At 30.6% G+C, this 27499-nt stretch overlaps 3 protein-coding genes and 1 pseudogene across 4 annotated transcripts in view; 2 read left to right on the forward strand and 2 right to left on the reverse strand.

Moving 5' to 3' along the window:
• Positions 1-1190: 1190 nt before the first annotated feature.
• Positions 1191-10681, forward strand: LOC125870036 (uncharacterized; annotated as a pseudogene).
• Positions 10682-11606: 925 nt separating this feature from the next.
• LOC125870037 (UDP-glycosyltransferase 73C1-like) lies at positions 11607-13100 on the forward strand. Its single transcript, XM_049550403.1, has one exon. The coding sequence runs from the start codon at positions 11607-11609 to the stop codon at positions 13098-13100; it is 1494 nt and encodes a 497-aa protein (XP_049406360.1).
• A 3581-nt stretch (positions 13101-16681) lies between these two features.
• Positions 16682-18214, reverse strand: LOC125870997 (UDP-glycosyltransferase 73C3-like). The gene has a single exon (XM_049551565.1). The coding sequence runs from the start codon at positions 18169-18171 to the stop codon at positions 16690-16692; it is 1482 nt and encodes a 493-aa protein (XP_049407522.1). The 5' UTR covers positions 18172-18214; the 3' UTR covers positions 16682-16689.
• Positions 18215-24122: 5908 nt separating this feature from the next.
• Positions 24123-27499, reverse strand: part of LOC125870728 (uncharacterized) — a 10326-nt gene continuing 6949 nt past the window's right edge. For both annotated transcript variants that reach the window (XM_049551230.1, XM_049551229.1), the window contains 9 exons: positions 26682-26895; positions 26543-26600; positions 26406-26462; positions 25995-26240; positions 25372-25436; positions 25222-25278; positions 25037-25130; positions 24562-24702; positions 24123-24481 (listed from right to left, as the gene is read on the reverse strand). In XM_049551230.1, coding sequence (XP_049407187.1) covers positions 24329-24481; positions 24562-24702; positions 25037-25130; positions 25222-25278; positions 25372-25436; positions 25995-26240; positions 26406-26462; positions 26543-26600; positions 26682-26895 — 1085 coding nt within the window. In that variant the 3' untranslated portion in view covers positions 24123-24328. The remainder of the gene's footprint in view (positions 24482-24561; positions 24703-25036; positions 25131-25221; positions 25279-25371; positions 25437-25994; positions 26241-26405; positions 26463-26542; positions 26601-26681; positions 26896-27499) is intronic.

The raw sequence follows: 27499 nt of genomic DNA on the forward strand, positions 1-27499 counted from the left end.
GGATAGCTCAAGCGGCAAACTGCATGCATTTGCATGCAGTTTGTCGATGACCTTGGTTAAAGGTCGCTCTATGTAAAGCCCTAACACCGTGACAACAATCTTCTAGATCACTGATATTTGTAATGTAAGAGAGAGAGCCAATCAAATTGTAAATGACCTGATAGCATGACGAGGCTTCTGCATGGCGGGGTACAACTATCGCCATGCAGAACACCACTAAACATACAATCTTTCCAATCATATTGACCGTTTTGGAGAGAGGAAGAAGAAGAAGAACTAATAGTAATTTTAGATCGAAAAGAGTACGATCAATAATTTGGTAATACAAGTGTTGGGTACAAACCCTTATGACATATTAGGGTTTTTAGAAGGAGAGAATCATGTTTATGCGGAGTAAGGATGAATCAACTTTTCGAGGTTGCGGTGGAGTGCTAATTAAGTACTCATTCATCTTTAATCAGAGATTTCGAGTTCGAATTCTGAAGTATAAAGTCGTCTTTGATAGGTAGCGCTTTACCCTATATAGTGAGACTTTCTGATGCGAATTCAAATTAATTGGACGTTAATTTGAGTTTTTTTTTTTCAAGAAAAGACAATTAATTAAGTTGACCTAGAAATGGATAGAGTACATGTTAATCATAATACAGCCTCCCAAGTGAATATGAAAATGCCTTTTTGAATCTACACTTCAATGACTAAATTTTTAATTAGCACATCCCAATAATTTTACTAATATTTGTAATACAATGTACTCATAGATAGTGGAACGAGAAAAGTAATTTTCTTTTAGATCTACTACAACTTTCACTATTAATAAAAAATATGAATTAGCGACCGACCATTTATAGCACATATATTAATGATAAAAAATTTGTTACTAATTCTATTTAATTAGCGATGGATTGGCATGATTATCAAAAATATATATTAGTTATGAGCAATTTAACGATGCTATTCTTATCTATTCTCTAATAGTCGTAGCTAATATATTTTTTTGATATTTCATCGCTTGACTGGATTAACGATAGATTTACCTTTTTCTATTTAGTTACACGTCCCTAATTCTTGTTTTTTCAGTAGTAATGATAAAACTAGAAATTTAAGGCATTTGAAAGAGTGTGTAATAGCTCACTGATTGAGCGCTCTAGCACCAAAGTGGAATGGGGTTAAGTGATCGATCTGCCGAAGTTATGAGATGTAAAATTTAAATCGGTAGGGGAGCTTTCAGCTTTCCGCCTTATACAGAAGCCTACGAGTTGCTAGATACATCGGCTAAGGTTTCATGATTATCCTATCTTACGCAAATTATTTGCTTGTAACTATTCAATACCTCTACGAAAAATTGATCACATTGGAACATTTCCAAAGCCGAATACACTTTGAATTTGATAAATGCATTGCTTGTGAAGTATGTGTGCGTGTATGTCTTATAGATATACATGTTGTTGATTAGAAGTTGGAAACTGATATTCTAAAGAATATTCAAAAACCTTATAGCTGCAAAAGTTTAAAAATCACAAAATTCAAAAGTCTTGTTCCTTCTTAAACTTCGTCATTCTTCAACATACATGCGGTTAGAGCCTTGGCTACTCCCACTGAGAGCTTACAATTTCATGTTTTATTTCACTTTCCAATAAGGGCTCTTTTCACTTTTTTCTTATAATACTACTTCGTTGTTAATCCCTCAGGAGTATTTAGCCTTACAAGATGGTCATGTTGCTCTAACAACATTATACTCGAAAACACAAGATATTATTAAGTATTATACAACATTGTCAAAAAGTTTCCACTTTTCTCTTTCTTTTGTGTTTCTCAATTATCAATTCCAAATTTCTTGTTTTATTCATAACTGATTGAATAATTTTTTGATTGTAAGCAAAGTCTCCATACTTGTCATGAAACGGCACCATTACAGCTTCCCATTGATTGCAACTCTAATTTCATATTTAGCACTCCTCCAATAACATCAATTACTTCGCAGCATTGCCTATGTCGCGCCTATCAAAAAATTTCACGTTCAATTAAACAGGTTCACATAAAATAAAACGGAAAGAGGTATAGGTAGAATTTTCCCTGTCTCCATACTAGGGGAGATAGGATCGGAGCCGTAACATTAACCATATGAATTGTTAATGTTGATTTATACTTTTGGTTCTCACATAATTTCTTATTAGAATTAGAATCATGACCAATAAAGTGCTATAACTTGTAAACGTTTCACCATTTTGAAGCCCAATAACTTGATCCAAATAGAACTCAATGGGCCTTTTACATGGATCTAAATAATTGGGCCGAGTATCAAATGTGAATGGCTCTTTAGAACCGAACCATATCTTGAACGTTTGCATTGGTAGCCCTAATTCTTTTGCATTCATTAGCCATGGATATAATTGCACTGAATAGCCCCATGACACTGAAAATGACCAATTTCTATTTAAATCATAGCACAATGTTTGTTGTACCGCCAGACTCGGGTCCTTTTCGTAAGCCTTTACGAGCTTTTTCACCAAGTCGAGGCGGTTCGTTGACGGAAATAGGGGACGTAGAGTGCCTAAGTGGTGCAGCGACACTAGCGGCCACACCGGATGGGCTGCCAATAGCCCTCGTGGGCTTCCTGTTATATCCATCTTAAAACATAGCATACATTAGATAGACTATTCATACTTAGATTTATTTTTCCTAACAAATAAATCAAGTCGATCGATAATAGAAAAATACTATGGTACCGGTGGATAATAATCCAATATGTAGCTTTGATTTAGACCATCTAAAATTTATGTTTAAATTATATCTCCAGAACCTAGTAAGTCGTCCTGTGTTTAGAATCTGGAACCCATAAAATTCTTGATCCATCTTTGGTCAGCGTCTGTCGGAACTCGGAAGTGTAGCAACGACAAAGTTAGTATTTTAAGTTTATGAATTCTATTACAGACAACTTACCAGAGTCTGGATAAATCAGTTATACCTATTAAAGAAATTTCTAAACAAAAACATGAAATCTTGACTAAAGCTATTAAGTTTTATCGTACGTACCTAAAATAATTTCTAAAAATGAGAATGATAGTACAATATTAAAGTAAAATATTGTAGGTATAATACCTACCTGATGGAAACCAAGTTCATGTGTGAGAGGAACGCCAATCTCAGCCATACAACCACCGATCCTTTGATCTGAACCGTACAAATAATGGTAGCGATTAATGCAACCGTCTAAAATCTTTACTAACTCCGCCGCGAGAGGGTGGCTAATGGCAATGCCGCCACCACCAAACGCCATATTATACGAACACACCACATTTTGCTCCACACTTTCGGAATTTCCACCAATATAATACATTTGATTGTGATCGTATTTACCCAAAATTGCCACTAAATTCTCCGTAAAAAATATTATATCGTCATCTCCCAACACGTACCATCTCACATTTGTTAACCCTAGTTCAAAACTCTCCTTCACAATCCTCGCGATCCTTATAGCTGACCTGCAGTGACAAAATCAAGATTTTCATTAAGGAAATTCAATATGAAAGATTTTTGCGGTCTTAATAAACTAAATATGTGTTTATAACGTGATTTGAATCTTATGGTATTAAACAAATCAATCAAGTAGAACATTAAAGTTATAGAATTACCAAAGAAATTAAAGCTCCAATAAAAAAATAAGACAATGAAATTGAAACAGAAAGAGTATATGCCAAAAATAAAATAAATTAAATTGAACAATAAAAGAAATTCAAATAAACCCCTTGTGTCCCTAGATCTGCCCCTACTAACCTCAGAGGCGTATCCAAGATTTTGAGATGATGGTTGCACTATTATAAGAAGGTTGATCTATGATATATATTAGATCGGTTCGACGTTTAGATTTTTCCTACTGAAAATAGTTAAAATTTTAAAATTGTAGGTCTAAAATGAATTCTAATATATATGTGTGTTTGTGTGTTGAATTAATTAAAATGTAACAAATGCTACCAATTACCACTTAGAGAAGTTTATCTAATTTTAGAAAGAAAAATAAAATAAGATAAAATAAAATTCAAATTTCTAACCCAGCCATAATCTCATTATGTGATACTCCGATTGTGGGTTCACACATCTATATTTCAATATATTTTTAAAATATAACACTACTATATATGATCTTGTAAGGGGACCATGGGTTCACGTGAACCCGGTGACCCCTCATTTTTGTGTGGCTCCTGATCGAGCCACACAAACACTCGTGTTACATTTGGTCTCCACCAAAGATCACAGTAACGCGAGCGATTGTGCCATGTTTTAACGGACCCTCCAATGCCAAAGATGTTGGGTTCTGAAGGGGTAATTATGGCGTCATGCGGAAGCTTACAATTTGCAAATCATATGGTTGATAAATCAGATAACAAAAACTTATACTAAAAGCTAATATTATTATTATATGAAAACTAATATAAAGAAAAACATTGAAACTTTAGAGAGAATAAATCTCCCCATAAACAAGAATCTTAAACGACTACATTGTGGATTCTATTGTTATGTGTTAGAAGAAAACAAACCTATATTTATAGAGTCCTAAAACCTTTCCTACTAGAAAAGGAGTCTTAAAAGGAGAGAATAAACCAAATATGAAAGAATATTATATTGTCCTTTCAAGAAAAGTAAAAACATTTATGGTAATGTTTTGTCTTTTCTTTAAGGAAAAATAAATCTTAAATTATGGTAAGAAAATCAAGGCAAAACCCTAACAAAAGAGAATATGTGATATATTTGTTACTTCTTCTTCTTTGATGATATATTTTTCTTTGTTATTTTGTGTAACCATAACATTATTAGAGAAATGAGTAGTGAAAAAGATAATTAGAGAAATGGATGCTACTAAGCTTATGATAATTAGAAAGCCCTTCATGAAAAATGGCAAAAAAAAGAAAAAACTTGGATGAGAATTGTTTTTCTGAAACATTGAAGGTTGTTAATTGTTCTTCTTTCTTCAAAGGGTAGTTATGGAATTTAGTTTGTTTTATTCAAATTTAATACTTTCTCTATTTTTTAAAATAAATTATTGAATCTTGTGGTGTTAAATACTAAAAATATGTATAATTAATAATATACAGAAATATCATTTGAAATTTTATGATCTTAAATATATCAGGCAAGATATTCAAATTGAAGAGTTGCTAAATTTGTAAACTCGTATTCTTTTTTATATACAGATTAAGAAAGAAAATGAGAAATTAAAAAAAAAAAGTTTTCACCTCGATTCTTTATTAGGGATAGGATGATATATCTTATATAATATTAGATAATTCTTATCCTAGGTAGTTTTTGGGTTGAGTTAAGTTTAATATTCATTTTTTAAATCATAAAATTACTAGAGTTATACTTGTTTAAATTCTTGATTTATCTGATGTTGAACTCTTATATTATATTAATTATACGTATACATTTCATCAGTCAGACTTTTTTTAAAACTAACCTAATGACTTTTTTATATTATATTAGACAATCTTCATCTTAAAAATTATGTTTTGAATCTGAATTAAGTTCATGAGTCCCTAATATAGAATATAAGGGTAAATACAACATGGTATTATGTTAGAGTAGAACAATGCTAGGTCTTCCCTTCAAAATAAAATAATATAGTAGTAATTTAGGGGTGTACATGGCTGGGTTGATTCGGGTTTTTCAAATAACAAATCAAATCATTTGTGTTGGATTTTTAAATTTATAAACCAAATCAAACCAATAAAACTCGGGTTTTTTGGGGTTTTTTGAATTTTTTCGGATTTTTCGGTTTTTCGGGTTTTTCTGGTAAAGTATACATACAAACATATAATTTACTAGTACTTCAAATATTTCTTTAGTCCTACCAAAATACAACTATCTAAGATGTTTCTTAAAAATATAACACAATATGATATGATTAATGACACTAAAATATCCAACAAAAATAATAATAATGAAATTGCGTAAAATAAATATTGCAAATTAACAAGTCATAATGAAAATGATCATAATTTAAAAGGACTAAATCATGCTAAAATTAAGTTTAATAAGTATTAGTTACATGACTAAATATTAAAGAAAATTAAAATTAGATCAAGTATTTTAATTGTCTAAACCAATGCAAAACTAAAGAACAAATACTCAATATTATTGTCATTCTTAGTGTTGAATTGATTTTCTGTTTGCATTAATATTAATTTGATTTTGATTTAAGCTTTATTATAATTACCAACATCTTTGGACTATAATCTTTATTGGCCTATTCATAATTCTAAGTTTCAAACTTGAAATAATATATTAAAAGTTAAAAACTATGAAAAAGTATAAGAAATTTAAAAATTATATCAAAGTAAATATTTTTATTTATAAAATAAAATTTTAAAATTATATATAGAATGTCGGGTTGGTTTGGTCTCGGGTTGTTTTTTTTAAGTTAAAACCAAACCAACCCTAATATAGTCAGGTTTTTTCTTCAAAAACAAACCACTAGTCGGATTTTTTTTTCGAGTTAACTCGATTTGTGATTTGGTTCGATTTTGAGTTTGATTTTGTACACCCTAAGTACCCTAAGTAGTATAATAGAATATTAGCTAGATAACCCATACATTAAAGTTTTCATTGAGATGAGAACTTTGGATCAGTTTTATAATTATTATTGTTTTGTTTTATTTTACAAAGAATCACTTGTTTATACATTGGAATACTAAAAGAATCTAGGAGAAGCATTAATCTGTTTTTTTCATTTTCAGTTCGATCTATGTATTGAAACTCAATTTTAGGATCTGTTTTTCAGAATGATATTTTTAACAAGATCTTTTTCATTCTCAAGATTCAAATTTGAAATTTCTAATTAAAAATAGAGAAATTTCAAACTATTCCACCACAATTCATATTTAACGCATTGATTTGTTTGGAAATGTACACATTACTCTATTATTGAGATTCACAACTATGAGTTTAAAATGGATCTTGCCAACAAATAAATCCAATACATATAAATAGAATTCTACACGAGTCATAAATTTGTTTATTGGCACAAATAACAGAATAATAATAAGATAACAATTTACTCGCACAAGTTATGTATATGAAATTAATGAATAAGTTATGTCGCGTGCTTACACAGATTGTGGTAGGATGATTGAATGTTTTCATTCTTAATCAAAGATCTTGAGTTTGAGTTCGTAAAATAAAAAAATCCTATTAAAAATGTTATTCTCAAAAATAAACTTTACAATTCATAAATTCAAATTTATATCATGTAGTCCATTGCCATGAATCTTACTTAATAATAGCGTACGCACTTTCTCAAAATAGTTTAATGTTTCTACTAGACCTATGTAATCGTTCAAAATGAAATAATTAATATTAAGTGATAATTACTCAATCATTTTAGTTATTGATCCAAAGTTGTGATCTAAATGAAAACATTAAAATTTGCATGGGTTATCTAACTCGTCCACTTTATTTTCCTTAAAGGGGTGACCCAACATTGTTTTATAATTCACCCTCAATTTTTTGATTTTTTTTTATAAGTGTAATTCTTTTTTACTTTACCGGGGTATATAAAGTTAAGCACTAGGATTTAAGTAATATGTATTGTTAATGTAAATAATTTTTTACACTAAGTCTCTTTAAAATGTAATATTTATAATTTTTTTTAAATAAAATAAATTATCAGATACCATCAATAAAAATGGCTTGATAGTATATATAATAAATTTAAATAATCAACATACTCCCTCCATTCCATCAAGAATGACACTATTCTTTTTTAATCTAATCCAAAATTGATGACTCTTTTCTAAAGTAGAAAAACTTTTTATTTTACCTTTAGTAACAAATATTTTAATCACACAAATATTATGACAGATTTAAAGACGCACAATTTTTAAACAAATAGTAAATTACAACCACAAAAATATTATAACAACATATATAAAAATTACAGCTTTAAATCATTTACTTTTTTTTTAAAGTTCGTATTGAGTCAAACTATATAATCAAAATTTGAAAAGATGAAGAAAATAGGACCCAATCCTTTAGGTTCCAGTACTCTACAGACAAAACTTTTGAAGAATATAGCAAAGATTTAATTAAGATAATGTCTCTATTGAACCATAAATTAGTCCCAAATCTTTTCACCATTTTTATGATTAAGGGCCTTCTAATTGCCATTTGCTTAGTCTACACCATTTCACTAATCTCCTTCACTTCTCATTTCTCCAAAAGCTATGAGCATACAAATAAACTAGAAAATATCAACAAAGATTTAGAAGAAGAAACAAACATATCCCATATTCTCTTTGGTATTCCGGGGTCCATAAAAATGTGGAACAAATGCTCGCGTTACTCTAGCCTCTGGTGGAGACCAAATGTAACGCGAGGGCTTGTGTGGCTCAACAGAAGCCCCACAAAGATGTGACGTGGCCCGAAAATTCCTTGCCCTATAGGGTCTCTCAAGACACATCCAAATTCAAGTACACTTGTTGGTTTGGTGACAGGTTAGTAGAACGAAAGGATGGTTAGTTGAAATTTTTTTATAGAAAATTTATATTGTTGTGTTGTTATATATTTAAGAGTCATTTCTACTTTTTTTTTCCCTTTGCATTATGAAATAATGAGTTGCATTTGTATAGGCATTTTGGTTATTACTAGTGAAATAACCCTTCTAGTAATATATTTTTGTTACTCCCCCAATTTTCATAAAGTATTCGATCCAATTTAATAATAGTTCCCCAAAATTTTAAAAATTATTTTCTAATTGAAACCCATACTTGTTTTTGGAGGTCTTGTTGTTGCTGATTTAATTTGTCTGAAAATATATATAACATATCCATATTTTTTTCACCGCCACGTGCATTTTAATTTGTGTCACGACTAGTACTTGACCTACTTTTATTTTCTCTAGATACTCTATAATCCAAGTAAGTTCAAGTACTTGAAAAGCATCGTCTTTATCGAAATAAATATGATTATAGACTATATATATAGGTTAAAATTAATTTTTATATATAATAAAATCATGAATATCTTTAGTGAAGTTTTTTACTTCGCCACTGTAGATCAGCTGTGAGGATCACGAGAATTGTAAAGGAGAGCTTAGAGCTAGGGTTGTCAAATGTGAGATGGTTCGTAAAGGGAGATGATGATACAGTATTTTTTACGGAGAATTTAGTGACGGTTTTGAGTAAATATGATCACAATCAAATGTATTATATAGGTCGGAATTCCGAAAGTGTGGAGGCAAATGTGATGTGTTCCTATAATATGGCATATGGTGGCAGTGGCACCGCTATTAGTTATCCACTCACGATGGAGCTCGTTAAGATTTTAGACGATTGCATTAATCGTTACAATTACGTGTTCGGTTCTGATTTGATGATATCTAATTGTATGGCTGAGATTGGTGTTCCTCTTACAAAAGAACTTGGTTTCCATCAGGTACATATATACCCCACAACTTTTGAATATTATTTAGGGAAAAGGACAAATATACCCCTGAATTATCGTAAATGGTATGCAGATACCCTCTGTCATACTTTTGGGACATTGGTACCCCTACCGTCCAAAAACTAGAGCATATATACCCTTCACTCTACCGGAAGACTAAATAGGGATATGTGGCACAATTTTATCCGTTGATTCGATATTTAATAAATGTCGAGTCAGATAAGATTGTGACACGTGTATGTGTGTTAGTATAAAGCGTATATATGCTCTAGTTTTTGGACGGCAGGGACACCAATGTTCCAAAAATATGACGGAGGGTATTTGAAGACCATTTACAATAGTTCGGAGGTATATTTGTCCTTTTTCCCTATTATTTAAGTTGAATTTTTTAGTTATAATATAATTAATTTTTTTTTTACTTTTTTTTAAAAATATGGATATACAAGGGAGCCCGAGAGGGCTATTAACAGCCCATCCCGTGGAGCCACTTGTCTCACTTCACCATCTAGACCTATACGTGGTCCAATCATTAATTCCATCAATGACCCAATTTGACTCTATAAAGAAACTCATCGAGTCTTACAAAAATGACCCAAGTCGAACAATGCAATACACTTTGTGCTATGACTTAAATAGAAACTGGTCATTATCAGTATCATGGGGCTATTCGGTGCAATTATATCCATGGCTAATGAATGCAAGAGAATTGGGGCTACCAATGCAAACGTTCAAGACATGGATCGGGTCCAAAGAACCGTTCATATTTGATACTCGGCCCAATTATATAGATCCATGTAAAAGGCCCATTGAGTTCTATTTGGATCAAGTTATTGGGCTTCAAATGGTGAAACGTTTACAAGTTATAGCACTTTATTGGTCATGATTCTAATAAGCAATGTGAGAACCAAAAGTACAAATCAGCATTAGCCATTCACATGGTTAATGTTACGGCTCCGATTCTATCTCTCCTAGTATGGAGACAGGTAAAATCTTCGTGCTATCTATTTCATTTTACGTGAACTTGTTCGATAACAAATAAATTTTGTTAGTGAACCTTAAATACTATTTATGTGATTTTTTGTTTTTAAAAAAATTGCAGGCGCCACGTCAACAATGTTGCGAGGTAATTAATGTTATTGGGAACGTGCTAAATATTAAAATTAAAAGTTGCAATCAGTGGCAACCAGTAACGACGCCGTTTCACGACAAGTATGGAGACTTTGCCTATTTTCAAAGATTAGTTTGATGTACTTATTAATTTTGGGAAAGAAAATTTTAAAAAAAATTTCCCTATCAATTATTTCAATTTTTTTTTTTTTTGAGTTGTTGGAAAATAAATAAATAGTAGTATTTCATTTTAAAAATAAATATTATTTTAATTCAAATCACAAACTTAAAGTACTATTTTAAATATTTTCTCTCACTTTTAAAAAAGAAATTTCTAACAATAACTACTACTTTATAAGATAAATATATAAATTTAAGTAATTTTATTGAAATAGAAAAATCACTATAATCTATAATATTTTCCCCACCACCTCTTTTATTTTTGTGTTTTTCTTTTTGTCATTTACTTGTTTTTTTTTGAAGTATTTCATTACTTTTTTACTTACATTTAGCACAAAACAAAATGATTAGGTAAGTAAAAGTTAAAATCTGTTGCATGACCACTTTTTGGTGCTTTTTGAGGACAATTATTTAACTACTTTTGTTCTTTGTTTTACTCTCTTTCCTCAATTTAGCATAAAGTTGTTATGACCTTAAAATTTGTCTCATTCATTTTGTCCTCATATTAATGTCACGTATATCAATACAAGTTTCCCTAGGTTTATTACTCAATCATTAGAGGTAACTTCACTCCTAAATTTGCGTATAATAGATTCTTAATCTTTCTCCAAAAGTCATATATATTGAAATTTATTGTATCGAGTTTTCTCTTTTTTTAATTAATGACGCTCTAATATAAAAAATTTAGATGATAATTATATAAATTTCAAAAAGTTACATATTTAACTATTCAGTCAGAAATATTAACAATCAATAAATTATTAATTTGATCGGCTATTTCTTTTATTTTTGGATGTTTCAATAAATTTCTTTATAAATCTCACCTCTATACAAGATAGAACTATCACTTATTTCCATCTACACTTAAGTTTTTCGAATTAATAATGGCTACTTCCCTATCTAAACAACTTCATTTTCTATTGATACCTTTAATGTCTCAAAGCCATATAATACCATTAGTAGACTTGGCAAAATTACTAGCACTTCATGGAGTCAATGTCTCAATTATCACAACACCTATCAATGCCAAAAGGTACAAATCAATAGTCACACATGCTATAAAATCCAATCTAAAAATCAAAATAATTCCTCTTCATTTTCCAAGCCAAGAAGTTGGATTACCTCAAGGATGTGAAAATTTGGACACACTCAAATCACTAGAGTTGTTTAAAGATTTCTTTTTGGCTAGTGAAATGATGCAAGAACCACTAGAGAAATTAATTCAAGATTTGGAACCAAAGCCAAGTTGTATCATTTCAACTAGTCCTCTTATTTGGACTCAACAAGTTGCTAATAAATTTAAGATTCCAAGGTATATATTCCAAACTATTTCTTGTTTTACCCTCTATTGTTCTCACATGCTAAATGAAACAAAAATACATGATAAGGATTCATTCTTGATTCCTAATATTCCACACAAGATTGAGTTTACAAAAGGTCAAACATTGAATGGCAATATAACAAAGCAATCTCAAGATATGCAAAGTATTATAGACCAAATTAAACAATCTCAAGACTTGGCTAGAGGTACTTTGATTAATACTTTTGAGGAATTGGAGCCATGGTATGTTGATTCATACAAGAAATTTGTGAACAATGTATTTTGTGTTGGTCCAGTATCATTATGTAACAAAGAAATTGATGAAATGGTTGATAGAGGCAACAAGGCTTCAATTGATGAGCATATTTGTTTGAAGTGGCTTGATTCTATGAAGCCAAAATCAGTCATGTATGCTTGTTTTGGTAGCCTTTGTAACATTTCATTCTTGCAAATGAAGGAAATTGGATTAGGGTTAGAGTCATCAAATGTACCTTTTATTTGGATAATTAGAGGGCTAAATTTTACATTAGAAGTCGAAAAATGGCTAATGGATGAAAATTTCGAAGAGAAGGTTAAAGGAAGAGGGATGATTATCCGAGGTTGGGCCCCACAAGTTCTAATATTAACTCATCCATCAATCGGAGGATTTCTGACACACTGTGGATGGAATTCAACTTTAGAAGGAATTTCATGTGGCGTACCAATGATTACTTTTCCTATGTTTGCCGAACAATTTTACAATGAGAAATTCATCGTAAATATTTTGAAGATTGGGGTTCGAGTTGGAGTTGAAGTGAGTATTAACTCTTGGAATGAAGAGAAGAATGGAGTGTTAGTTAACAAGGATCAAGTCAAAAGTGCAATAAATCAATTAATGGATAAAGGATTAGAGGGTGAAGAAAGAAGAAAAAGAGCAAAGGAGTTGGTACATATTTCAAAGAAGGCAATACAAGAAGAAGGTTCTTCATACTTGAATATCAAATTATTGATTGAAGATGTCATGGAGCAACTTAAGAATAAAGAGAGGGAAGCCAATAATGTGGCTAGAACAATGTAAAGTTTGTATTTAGAAAGGGTTATTTTTGTAATGACAAGAAAAGGTGGTCAAAATAAGTGTCATTTCTTGTAGTGTAATATGGAGTATCAAATTATACTATTTTTTTCAAACTTAATATAAGTATGTTTCAAAAATCTTTCTTTTTTCTAAAATTGTATTTAATCAAAGAGTATCATATTAAGACTTTCGTTAAGTACAAATAAATAAGACCTTTGTATCCTTGAAATATATTTCAAGAATATCATTGTCCTCGTGTAAACTCGATACATTTTGACAAATTTTCAAACACTTTTTATGGCTTTAATTAATCAGAATCAAGGAACAAACCTACAAAGGCTTGACAACTAAGTAGAATTATGTTGATAAGTCATACATCTGAATAATATATTTTTAATATGTGGAAAAATTGCTTCGTCTACTTTGGACATTCAATTTAAGAGGCTTAACGCAATAGTTTTAATGGTCAACATTGAGTCCTCAATTTGTATTTAATTTGTAGTTTGTAACATTTGACTTCAATAATAGTGTGCTTTATGTTTTCTCTTTGTTTTGCTTTTCAACCAAAAAATAAGTAATAAAATAAGTGTGTTTTAATTAGAATGATACATCATCAATGTTTTGGTTTAATTAGTTCTCTTTTAATTTATTTATTTTCACTTGATTTAATCATCAAAGTGTTAGTGAAAAACTTACAAGATAACAAAAATACAAGATTACAATTGAAATTAAAAATAAAGAAATAAATCTCTTCAGGCTGAGGCGCGGATATCTCGCTCTCTTTAAGGAGATTCAAGCTCACTGCAGCAAATGTTTTTCACCGGTGTTTTACTCGATAAGATAAAATAAAAGAAAAATGACTATGTTTTGAAAAATCGATTAAACTTATGATTTAAGAGAAATCGAATTTCCAAAATAACAGAGTCGCCACTTAATTTTTTTAGTAAAAATCAAGAAAAAACTTAAGGTTTTCAAATGGCTCAAACAGATTAAAATCAATTGAAAATAAAAGGGTTCGAAGTTCAATGTACATTCCGAGAAGGTGTTAAGCCCTCGGAATGCCCGCTAACTTGCGCTTGACCGGCTATTTGACTAAAAATGATTTTTGACTAACTTTGAAATTTTCAACTAAGTAAAAGAACTCCTAACGACTTTGACTAATTTTGAAATCTTAACTAAGTAAAAGAACTCATTTTATTTTAACTAATTTTATTGAGATTTTAACCAAGTAAAAAAGAACTCATTTATTTAAACTAACTTTTTGAAATTTTAACCAGGTAAAAGGACTCATTTATTTTAACTTATTTATTTATTACTATTATTATTTTTTATCATTTCTATGTATCTTAAGGGAAATGGGGCTAAATGGGGTTTTTTTAAGGAGAAGTAACTAAAGTAACGAGACAAATAATAGAATTAAAACTAAGCATGAAATCTACCTGTTGGTAATGTGTTGTTGTTGTATGTTGGGTTCTTTTGGGAAAGTAATTGGAATTGGGTTGGATATGAGGATGGGAATGGGCCTGCTGAGAGTTGGGTCGGCTGAAGGGAGGGATTTGGGCTGAAAATGGCCCAATACTTGGTACTGTAAAGGTTTAAAAGGGGGTAAAAGGAGATGGCTAAAATCGTTAATAAGGTATAGCCACATTGAATTTAATTTGCGACTTCGGCTAAAATCTAAATAAGATGAATTATCTAATTAGTTAACAAACTTCTTAATTTTAACGTCATTGATTAATTTAACTAAAACATAATTAAATTAGATGCAAATTAATTAACTTGAAATTACAACCATAACTTAGACCAAACTAAATTAATAAACTATTTAACTTGAAATGTGAAATCTTCGGGGATGATTATCAAATATTTATAAAAAAAACATACTAATAATATATATAATTATATAAAGCAAATTTATTATTCAAAAGTTATAAAATTTACAAGGCTATTTTAAAACTTGAAAATAATAACTATAACTTACCTAAAGCGAATTAATAAAACATTTAACTAAAATGTAACGTCTTTGGAGATGATTTTATAAAATATACTAACCCGGTAAAAACATATTTATCACCTAAAATGTTGTAGAAATGAATAAAAATCATCAAAACCTCTAAAACATTTCGAATTTTTATAAAACTAATTATTTCAAATCGTTTGAAATTAAAAAGTTCTAAAATTAATTTCTATCGTGGAGGGTCGAAATTGGGTGTCAACAACCGGTCCAGTAGCAGTCCTTCTTGACTTGTCCCCTCCAGGATACAATAGCCTTCACAAAGTATAACTCGACAACTCTGGACAAGAGTTGAGTTCAAAGCTCCACAAAAGAAACACCTCCCTTCAACTAATAAGAACTCTCTTTTTGATAAACCTTATGCACTCTATATTTTCCTGTGTGTTGTGTGTAACAAACCAAATGAAGACCATCACTATTTATACTACAAGAAGTCTTCCTAGCAATGAATAGGAAGATAATGGGGTAGTAAATAATGAAGATAATGATCTTAGGAGTTACATAGGTTACAAGGATAATGGAGGAGTAAAAAATGGAATAATGAGAGGGGTAACCAATGCCTCTAACGTGTACTTGCACAACGGCCAACTTTCCAATGTTCACAGAAAGCAGCAAAGTGCATAAGCCTATGGTCATTAATTGACCACTAAGTAATGAGGCACAAATGCATGTAACTCCCACGTCCTCTATTCCATCTTCATGGCAGATGGCTATACTAAGTTTTAATAAATTAATATACAAAATATTAATATTAAAATTCTAATAAACCAACACAAAGTATTTAAATATAAATATCAATTTTATGAATCTCGATTACAAATTATAATTGTCTATTCTAAATTTAGTCGATAGAATATAACTATAGAAAGTAATCAATATCAAAATTATCGAACCTCGCAAACCAAAACCAAAAAGTGAAAATTGAACCATACCAAATTATTTCGACATAATATTGGTTCAACATTTTGTAAGGTCTAAAAAATCGAATCATTATCTTTTAAAATTGTACCAATTTTAAGATATCTGGGTGATTGTGGATATATAGGCCACATATTTAATAAAGGTGCAAGGAAAAAATTGTGGTATAGATGATACGAACTTTTATTATTGAAATAAGAGTGTTGTACTTAAATCTGCATACGTGTCTTATATTTTATTTTTATGTTTTTTTTTTTAGCAATAAATTAGCTCATTAAAATCTAAGTCGCTCAGACTCACTTAAAATGTTATCGTATTCATATTAAATCCTTTAAAAATATATTGTTTTTAGAGAATTTGACATATAACATTCGACATTTTTAAAGAATCCAAGCAAATCAAATCTTCCCCGATATTGCGACTACAACATAAGAAACAATATTTTCTATATAAAGTTGTAATTTTAGTTCATATATGCCATGTTTGTCATTAATGCCCACTATTTAGTAATTCATTCATTAATATCTATAAAATATTATGTCCTTAAAAAAAGGAAAAACTTTTAATAAGTTAGAGTATGCTATTGTGGAAAATACATTAATAACTTCAACAATTTATTAAAATTTATGTGAATGATTGTGATGACTCTTCAAATCCTATTCAATCGCTTGTTTCCTCTTTATTTTTGAGTAGATGCATGACATCTTCAATTAATAATTTGATATTCAAGTATGAAGAACCTTCTTCTTGTATTGCCTTCATTGAAATATGTGCCAAATCCTTTGCTATTTTTCTTCTTTCTTCACCCTCTAATCCTTGATCCATTAGTTGGTCTAGTGCTTTCTTGAGTTGATCCTTGCTAACCAATACTCCACTCTTTTCTTCATTCCAAGAGGTAGTACTCACTTCAACACCAACTAGAACTCCCGTCTTCAAAATATTTACGATGAATTTTTCATTGTAAAATTGTTCAGCAAACATAGGAAAAGTAGCCATTGGCACGCCACGAGATATCCCTTCTAGTGTTGAATTCCATCCACAGTGTGTTAGAAACCCTCCAACAGACCGATGAGACAATATTAGGACTTGTGGGGCCCAACCTCGAATAATCATCCCTCTTCCTTTAACCCTCTCTTCAAAATTTTCATCTCTTAGCCATTTTTCGACTTCTAATGTAAAATTTAGCCCTCTAATTATCCAAATGAAAGGTACATTTGATGACTCTAACCCTAATCCAATTTCCTTCATTTGCAATAATGAAATTTGACAAAGGCTACCAAAACAAGCATAAATGACTGATTTTGGCTTCATAGAATCAAGCCAATTCAAACAATTATTATCCTCATCAACATAGGCCTTGTTTCCTCTATCAACTATTTCATCCATTCCTTTGTTACATAATGATACTGGACCAACACAAAATACTTTGTTCACAACTTTCTTGTATGAATCAACATACAAAGGTTCCAACTCCTCAAAAGTATTTATCAAAGTACCTCTTGCCAAATCTTGAAACTTCTTCATGTTGTCCACAAGACTCTTCATATCTTGAGTAGATTGAGGCAATTGAGCTTTAGAGAACTCAATCTTGTGTGGGACATTAGGTATCAAGAATGAATCATCATCCAACACAAGGGTATCTTGTATTTTTGTTTCATTTAGCATATGAGAACAATAGAGGGTGAAACAAGAAATAGTTTGGAAAATATACCTTGGAATATTGAACTTCTTAGCAACTTGTTGAGTCCAAGTGAGAGGACTAGTAGAAATGATACAACTTGGCTTTGGTTCCATATCTTGAATCAATTTCTCTAGTGGTTCTTGCATCATTTCACTAGCCAAAAGGAAATTTTTAAACATTTGTAGTGAATTGAGTGTATCCATATTTTCACATCCTTGAGGCAATCCAAATTCTTGACTTGGAAAATGAATAGGAATTAGTTGGATATTTAGATTGGATTTTAGAGCATGTGTGACTATAGATTTGTATTTTTGGGCATTGAGAGGTGTTGTGATAATAGAGATTTTGACTCTATGAAGGGCTAGTAATTTTGCAAAGTCTATTATTGGTATAATATGACTTTGAGACATTAAAGGTATCAATAGAAAATGAAGCTCTTTAGATAGGGAAGAAGAAGCCATTGTTTGAGAAAAAAAATTTGTGTTCAAAGTGTATGAGGAAATTGTTAAATGGTGAAATTTATAAATAAAGAAAATTGTATTGAGATATGTGATATGGTTAGATCACATTAAATGGATGTGACTAACTCTATGGCAATAAATAAGGAAGGAAATTAACACTTTTTGTCCCTTAAATATTTTATTAAAAAAAATTGGTTCTTGGGGTTTTGGTTAAGTGCATTTAAAATTTAATTGATTAATACATGCATTTTTGATTCCTCCAATATATGAAACTTCCTAAATTTAATAAATTATTTAAGTTCTAATTAATCATTGAATTGCCATGTTTAATGCTAAATTTTGTATTTTTACTCCATATTCGAAGATAATGTAGTTCTGGAAAAAAAAAGTCTAAATATTACATATTTCTTACGGATAGGGATGAAAAACACAATTTTTAGTTAGTTGAAAGTTATAGCCAAATATTATAAGGACCTAAATTATAATTTATCAATAATAACGGAAGTGTATATATTCCTAAAAAGAAAAAAAAATACTAATAGACTGTTGTTATTATCCTCAAAAGTCTCCTAGTATGATGTACCATGTTTTTTTTTTTGTTAGATATCCCTTTGTTTTTTTTATTAGGTAATCACTTTTTTTTTCCTTATTCAAAATACATATTGAATTTTAATTAAATTTAAATTTATATATTAGAAGATTTATTTTCCGAAGCAACACTTTTAGAGAAAATTTAGACTTTTTAGATTTCAATATATAACATTAGATTTCTAATTAGTTATACGTGTAAAAAAAACCTGAAAATGAATTAAAATAATACCTACTCAATTTGTTTACAACATCTTTTCCTTAAATATAGTGTTTTATAATTAGCATGATATATCTATCCCTTGATTTTCTCCCATATAGTTTGGTCACTGTTTTGATTGCTATCAATTTCTTAATTAATAACCTTATTCATCTCCTATTTTGATTTTTCCTTCATCCTTTTTCTCTAGGAATTTTTTTACTGCTTTGAAAATTTATATACTTTTTATTTTTAGTTTTATTTGAAATTCATTTTTTTTATAAATAAACTAAGTATTCTTATTCCTTAAATCTGTTCTTGTCTCTTAAATTTGTTTTGTTTTTGGAATATGTATTTCTTGTAATATATTTTTTAGACGAATGCAGTTTTATTGTAGGGATCAACATAAAGTTGACAATAAATTTCTGTTTGAAAAGACGGTTTAATTTACCATTAGCATCTTATACCATGGTTTTTATTTAAAAAATATTTTTTTAAAACAAATAAGTATTCTTATTTCTTAATGTATAATTTACAATTAGCATCTCATATAAAATAAATCAAGTTTATCAGTTTGTACAAATTTTTCATACGGAATGAAAGGAGTATACCTTGTTACATAATAACTCACACGATAAATTTAACTTTAACGAATATTATTGAAATCAATTTGTATACCAATTTCATATATTAAATAATAATTTTTTTGACTCACTGCATGTAATTTCTATACCAAATTCATTCAAAAGATTAACCACGAATGTGTGTATATAGTTGTTATATAATTAGACTTAAACAAATTCATGTTATATATATAATTGATATATAAGTAGAATTCCAATGTATAACTGAAGTGGATATAAAAATTCAAATCGCATATCATATTCATATCAAGATATTTTGTGAATCTAATTTATATTCGATTAGTATATAAAAAAACTTCAATTAATAACAAATATTCAAATTTCATACAAAATTCATACCAAATACTTTTGTGTATACATTTAATATGTAACTGAATTTCAATGGTATAAATTAATTTACACAGTTTGAATATTACAATCTTCCTCGATATTGCGACTACAACGTAAGAAACAATATTTTCTATATAAAGTTGTAATTTTAGTTCATATATGCCATGTTTGTCATTAATGCTCCTAACTACAAATTACTGCAGCGGTCCATGTGGGCCCACTATTTAGTAATTCATTCATTAATATCTATAAAATATTATGTCCTTTTAACAAAAAAAAAAAGGAAAAACTTTTAATAAGTTAGAGTATGCTATTGTGAAAAATACATTGATAACTTCAATAATTTATTAAAATTTATGTGAATGATTGTGATGACTCATCAATTTATAAAAGAATGGGTATAAATAGTACTGATTATAATTTGATTATAGTTGAAAAATACCTTACTTTATTTTTGTCACAAGGACAAGTAAATTTTGGAGAGTGAATTATCTATAGTGACGAATCGTTGACCGACTTTTTGAGGGTTCCAAATGACTACATAGATCAAATCAAGTTAACATTTATGATACATAATGTAATAATTTTTTCCTTAAATAGAGCTTGGAGGAGTTTTCAGAATAAAAAAAATAAAAATACATAATGTAATATTTTTTTCTGTTTTTATGATATGTCAAATCAATATAATTGTATGACAAATATTGCAAAAGCTTCATAAAAAGATATAATTTAATGTAAAACGTGAAAAATATTCCTCGTAAAACATAATTTTTCCTTCCACTTTATAAAGTGTAAGAAAAACTTCCACTTTACAAAGTGTAAGAAAAATTTACACTTTACAAAGTGTAAGAAATAGTTCCGTTATGAGACTAACGGAAAACGTTTGGAATATTTCATAAAACGAAATTTTTTTCTTCCACTAAACCTATTTTAATTACTTACTAGAATAGTGGCTTATTTTGATCATTTTTCTCTTTTTGTGGCTTATTTAGGTTCCGAACTCTCCCCTTCTGCTTCTTCCATTAAAAAAAAAAGGTAGTCTTTCCTTGGTAAATAGCATCTTGAAGTGAAGCGAAGGCATTATTAAAGGAAAGAAATGGCGGGTCGATCAATTGCATTAGGTAGGAAATGCAGGACCTGTTGGAGGGGCTGTTTGCCTTTTGAATCAAACAAAGTAAGTAGTAGGGGCGTTCTCTCACATGGAGAATCAAATAATTGAGGTCCTTTTGAGTTTTGACCATAATTATTTTTGTTATTTAATTGATAAAAAGAATATCTAGAATTAGAACTAAATAAATTCGACCATTTAAATATCACTATAGAAACAATTGAACTTTTCAAAAAATTATTATATATCTCTATGTGATTTTTGCATAGAAATATAGATTTGTATGAAAAAATGTTGGCTTTCGATTGCACCCCTAGCAAACATTGTACATCCGCCTCTTATTCAAATATGAAACGACATTCTGATAGGTGTTTGGACATAAATTAAGTGATATTTGAAAAAAAAAAAACATAGTGTTTGAAATCAAAGTCGGTAAATAGTATTAGAAAAATCAAGTGATATTTAGACATGTATTTCACTTGGTCGAGAAAATGTTAAAATTTTGAGTGTGAATTTCTTTTCTTCTGATTTTGAAAAACTCATCTTTAAAAACTTAACAAGAATCATTTTGAAGTGTAACCAATTATTATTTTGAAAAAACTAAATTAAATTAATGTCCAAAACATACCCTTGGAAAGCTAATTATAAACTTTCCAAATAGTAGTGCACAAAATTATACATGTACACCTCTATAAATAAAAAATAATCCAATTATATACACAATAAATCTTGAGTTTTTTTATTTTTTTTCAAGTTATTTATAAATTTTCTCAATTTATAACACCACTAATTTCAACAATCTAACTCATAATTCAATTTACTTTGCTATAAATAAAGCTAGTACAAGTAAAAACATCTCACAAACTTTTGATTATTCACAATGATTAATTCCCAAGATAAACAACTTCACTTCCTATTAACTCCTCTATTGCCCCAAAGCCAAATAATACCTTTAACAAATTTTGCAAAATTATTAGCTCATCATGGAGATAATTACAATGCTTCTATCAATGAGCATAGTTGTTTGAAGTGGCTTGATTCAATGAAGCCAAACTCTATCATATATGCTTAATTTGGTAGCCTTTGTCACATTTCATTCTCACAAATAAAAGAAATTGGATTAGGTTTGGAATCATCAAATGTCCCCTTTATATGGATAATTAGGGAGCTAAATGTTTCATTAGAAGTTGAGAAATGGCTAAGTGAAGATAGGGTAAAAGGAAGATAGGGTAAAAGGCTAAGAAAATTTTTATTTTGGGCCCACAATTCCATGTATTAAAAAGTGAGTGGATCCTCATACAACTATTGTTGGTTGTACCTCGCTCAAAATAAAAAAATTCAGAGGGATAATTATCAAAGGGTGGACCTCACAACTTTTGATCTTGTCTCATTCGTCAATTGGAGGATTCTTAACGCACTGTGGATGGAACTTGACTTTAGAAGGAGTTGCATGTGGTATACCGATGATTACTTTTCCTATGTTTACTGAAAATTTTTACAACGAGACGTTAATTGTGAATGTATTGAAGATTTGAATTCGAGTTGGGCTTGAAGGGGAAAATAGAGTTTTGGTTATGAAGGATTAAATCAAGAAAGCAATAGATCACCTAATGGATGAAGGAGTGGAAAGTGAAGAAAGAAGAAATAGAGCAATGATGTCAAAGGAGGCAATGCAAGAAAATGGATTTTCTTACATGAATATATCAAGTTGTTGATTCAAGATGCCATGCATTTAGTCAATAATTAGGGTCAAAGCATTGTATTAATTATGGAGGATTTTATTAATCATGCTGAAATAAACATTGAGTTATATATTGTAGAATAAGTACCATATTGAAATTATTTTACTTTATACTTTCAATTTCTTCAATTTTGGTATAAATCACAATTCGAATTCACTAGAGTTTAAGACACAATCAACAACATTGAATAAGTGTTTATCTCATGAAATGGTAGAGCTCCAGTATGCTTTGTAAATCAAATTACAGACTCTCTTTTTTATGAAGTGATTACATGTAAATTTCTATGATAAACATTATTTAGTAAACGGATCATCATAGTAACAAATATGATATGGCTGGTGAAGTATAGTTTATATAAATCTCATAGTGTTAAGAGCTAATTACATTATTTCCCTTTTCTTTTACAAATTACATAAGTCCCTTAAAATTTATGGATTTCAAATACATCACTGAACTTTCGGACACATCACATCATTGGACTTCCAGATACATCAGTAAACATTCGGATACATGGGCGAAGATGTACCAAAGAGGGGGTTGTATCATAGAGGGGATAGGACATCCAGATACATAGGGGAGGGATCTGTCCGAGAGGGGAGAAATGTACCAGAGAGGGGATACGATCTGGATACATAGGGGAGGGTCGAGATGTATCCTAGAGGAGAGGGATAAGGCTATATCAAGGAGAGGGAAGTGAAGTATCCGAGAGGGGATTTTTGAAATTTTTGAAATGGTAGAGAATTTTAGAGATTATAGTAAAATAAGATATGTATTTGAATAATTTTTTCTAAAATTCGTATTAATTTTAAAAAAAAACTTCAATACCATCGGTGTATATCAATTCCTTATTGCCAATATAGGTGTGAGTTCATAATGAAATTGTAATGCAATGTTGTTACTCATGTGTTTGTTTATTTGGTAAAAGTTCAAAACTTCAAAGATAGGGTTTGGACCTAGGCAAGTGGAATGACTTGAGTGTTTAGTATACATGCATGTATATGGCATAAAAAAAGAGTACTTTGTTCAACCAAATAATAATTATGCCATAATAATAATAGCATCTCTAGATCAAATATTGTTGCACAAAAGCTAATGAGTTTCTGCAAATCAATCTGACATGACCAGACAATACCTTGATAGTTTGAATCAAGAATGTTTTGCTATCTATATGTACATAATCATAGTACAAAGTAAATGAATTCCAATATATCAGTAAAAATAAGAATTAGTGACGAACAATTTATGTCACTAAATAGGAAAATATTGAATAAATGTGTAAGAAACGAATAAAGAAAGGTAATGGCAACACTAATTTGATATTAAGAGGTGGTGGAAATTCATTCAGATATCAAAACTCTTTGTGGGCTAAATTTATAATCTGACATATAAACATGCAACCAGCTATAACTTTTGAGTAATAACAACCTTCTTTACAAAAATTTGATACTCTAAAATTCATCCCTCTCTGATAAAATAAGACTCAAATATACATATGTGATCAGAAATCGCTCTACAAAATGGGGGGAAAATCATCTTTGGCTACCTACTACTCATCTGGTGCATCACTTTCCGTTTCAGTTTCAGTTTCAGCTTCAGTTTCCTCATGCCGAATGATTCGACATTTAGGGACCATTTTTTCCAGCATACATGTTCCTTTGAAGGTAATCAATTGCCAACAGGTTTTTTTGTAGCTGACAAGCTGCAATGTAAAACAGTTGCTTAGAAGATGAAAACAAAAAGGGCAATCGTTTTGTATTTGAAGAAAAGATGCAGATATACCAGATCTGGTGGTATCTCTTTGAATCCAAATTTCTCGGTCCATATTGACATTGCTTCAACAGCAGAAGGAAGTATAAATCTTCTAACATTCAAAAATGCGAGCAACTTCTCTATGCAGGAGAGGAGCAACTGAAAGTAACCCTATAAACAACATTCAAAGCATACAATTCTCAACGTTTGTACATTTCAAGAACAATGTATTTCACGATTTCTAATAAGCAAGAACAATGATTTCCTCCCATAAAAGCATCATCAGAATTCACAATCATCTGGCCAACGTGAAAATGTTAAATGCATTATGCTGCCAATCAATATTTCCGCCATGGCAAAATATGAATTAGGATTAGAGTGGATGTTAAGGGACATCAACTTTAGATCTAAAATGTATCTTAGTATTTAAAGCAACAAAAACTGAGAGAAGGTCATCTGATAGAAAATAAATGGGGTCATTTTCTTGACAGTTACACAGCTTTACCTGGCCCTGGCTACCAATACGTGTTGCCACAAGAGGAAGCTCTGCCATATCCTGACCAAAAATACGGAGGATCCCTGCTGATACTACTATTGAACTGCATGATAACCAAATAGCCTCGTAAGTTTTGGAAAATGTGCTTTAAAATGAGAAGTTTCAAATGAAACAAATTGCAACACAGTTCTTACTTTACTGTCAATATAGCACAGTACATTCCCCCAAAGTCTTGGCCCCTAATATTCCTTCTGCAAGGAGAAGAACAAATATCATAGATAACAATGCAATGGCAAGATAAATGAAAAATCCAGTTAACTCAGCATAATAACAAAGAAATTTACCCATAGACCATAGATGGAATGAAATCACGTCCAGTTGCCGAATCAACAATAGGATCAAAGCAATCCTGAAAAGTCATGATGATGATGATTCTAACTTTTCCACTCATTTTTCATTGGAAAAATAAAAGATACAATCTAAAAATAGTTTTAGAACCCTTAAAGTAAACAGAGAAAATCCAAAACGAACTATTCACTAAACATCGCAGAATAAGAAAATCACAAACATCTATTGGAGCATACAAGAAAAGAATATGATGAAATAACATCAAGAGAACATTAAATCAACTCGGACTACAAAAGGAAATGGCAGGTAAAATTCCACGAAAGAAAGCTACCATGAAAAATAGACATGACAAGTCTGTTTCGCATGATTAGCAAATTGTTTGAAGCACCGATTTTCATTTCTTAAAATTAAGCTTAATTAGGCAACATCAAAATCACAAAACCAAAGTTCAAAAAACGGATGCACAAGCATAAAACTGTACCCTACTCAACAACAAACCCATCCCATCTAGATAAGTGACTAAACCGTCTTAAGCAGCATCACACAGTCAACGTGGTTATCATATCCTAAGTCTGCTCACTGTAAGTTTGGACAAAATAAATTCAGGGCTAATGCTTACATGGAAGATTGAAACAGCTTCTGCTAATAACACTCTGGTTTCACGAGAAGTAATTTTGCCACTGATAAGTCTCCATCTCACATCTAGATCACCAACAAAATCCATACGTTTTTCCTTTAGCTTCATCCTTACTGCACCCAGGCAAGATTCTGACAGTCTCTCTTCTCCTGAGTTCAGTGAATTTTGCAGTGCAGAATATATCCTCTTGCAATCCGCACAGCAGAACCATTTTCCTTTAGGCAACTCCTGTTGTAAGTTGCATTAAATTTTAACTTGAGAATCCATAAGTAAATAATTTTAAAAAGGAAAAGAAAGAGAAAAAAGGGAATTAAACAAAATAAAGGAGCAGGAATCCTGGACAAAAAGTGGAGATCTTCCATGAAATAATCCTAAAAATGCAAATGGACTAACCTTTAAATCTGCTATCTTGCGTTTCTTCAAGCAGCCAACATGATATTCCTTCTCACACTGGATATGAAAGGTAGGAAAGGATTTTAATCATAGAACTTGGTCGAATAAGGGATTTATAAAAAATGTAGAGGAAATACCTGGTCACAGAGGATAACCGTGCGTGGACCAAATCCAGACTTGCTAAAATCATAACACCTGTATACAAAAAATATGCACTTCATCATACTACAAAAACAAAGACATTAGGCTTTAAACAACTTCACAAAGTAGAACTACCTGCATAAAGCGCATGCTATAACTTCTGCCTCTTCTGGGTTCTTGACAGTACGCATGCAACGCTTACTTATTTGATCTATGGGGTCAATACCAGAAATCCTCCCAGCAGAAATGGCATTAGCATTGTGCTCCACAAGCTTCTCCCTCTGAAACTTGTTTTCACAATACTTACAATACCATTTACCACGGGGAACAGCCGACAATGATGCACACTCTGCATAGATAATTGAAAACACACATCAATGCCACTTGGATGGAATTTTGAAATCTTAACAACAAAGCAACCAGAATTTCTAAGTAGTGAAAGAAAGAAAAAAGAAACAAAACAATGACTATGTGCTGCTCACCTAAATGGAGACACAGCTTATTTGTCATTATAGGCAAATATATAGGATAAGTAAACAACTATAGGTGCCTTAATTTTTTCTTTCTTTTATTTTTATAGATGAACAGACAGTTGTGTACCCAAGCCTTGATGGGAAGAATTACCATGTGCTTTGTGTGGGGAGGGGAGCAGCTACCCGAACACCACCGTCATTAAAAAAAAATAGTAACAGATACTTGTGATAATAGATTTTATTTATCTCCTTTGCTAAGGTAGTGGGAGGAGGAGGGGGGTTGTGCCCCATTTGTCTAACTCGGTGCTCTAATGCCAAACCACAAATTTGTGAGCAGATGTCATGAACTGACCCAACACACCTTCCCAACACCAGAACTAGAGATGATAATGTCGTTTCTTTATCTCTTTTGCCTATCTTACTCGCGCCTTTCCAGTTCCTCTCCCCATCCTCCTTTGGGGGGGGGGGGGGGGGGGGGGG

Source organism: Solanum stenotomum, chromosome 7 (genome assembly GCF_019186545.1).
Source record: "Solanum stenotomum isolate F172 chromosome 7, ASM1918654v1, whole genome shotgun sequence".
Taxonomy (NCBI): Eukaryota; Viridiplantae; Streptophyta; class Magnoliopsida; order Solanales; family Solanaceae; genus Solanum; species Solanum stenotomum.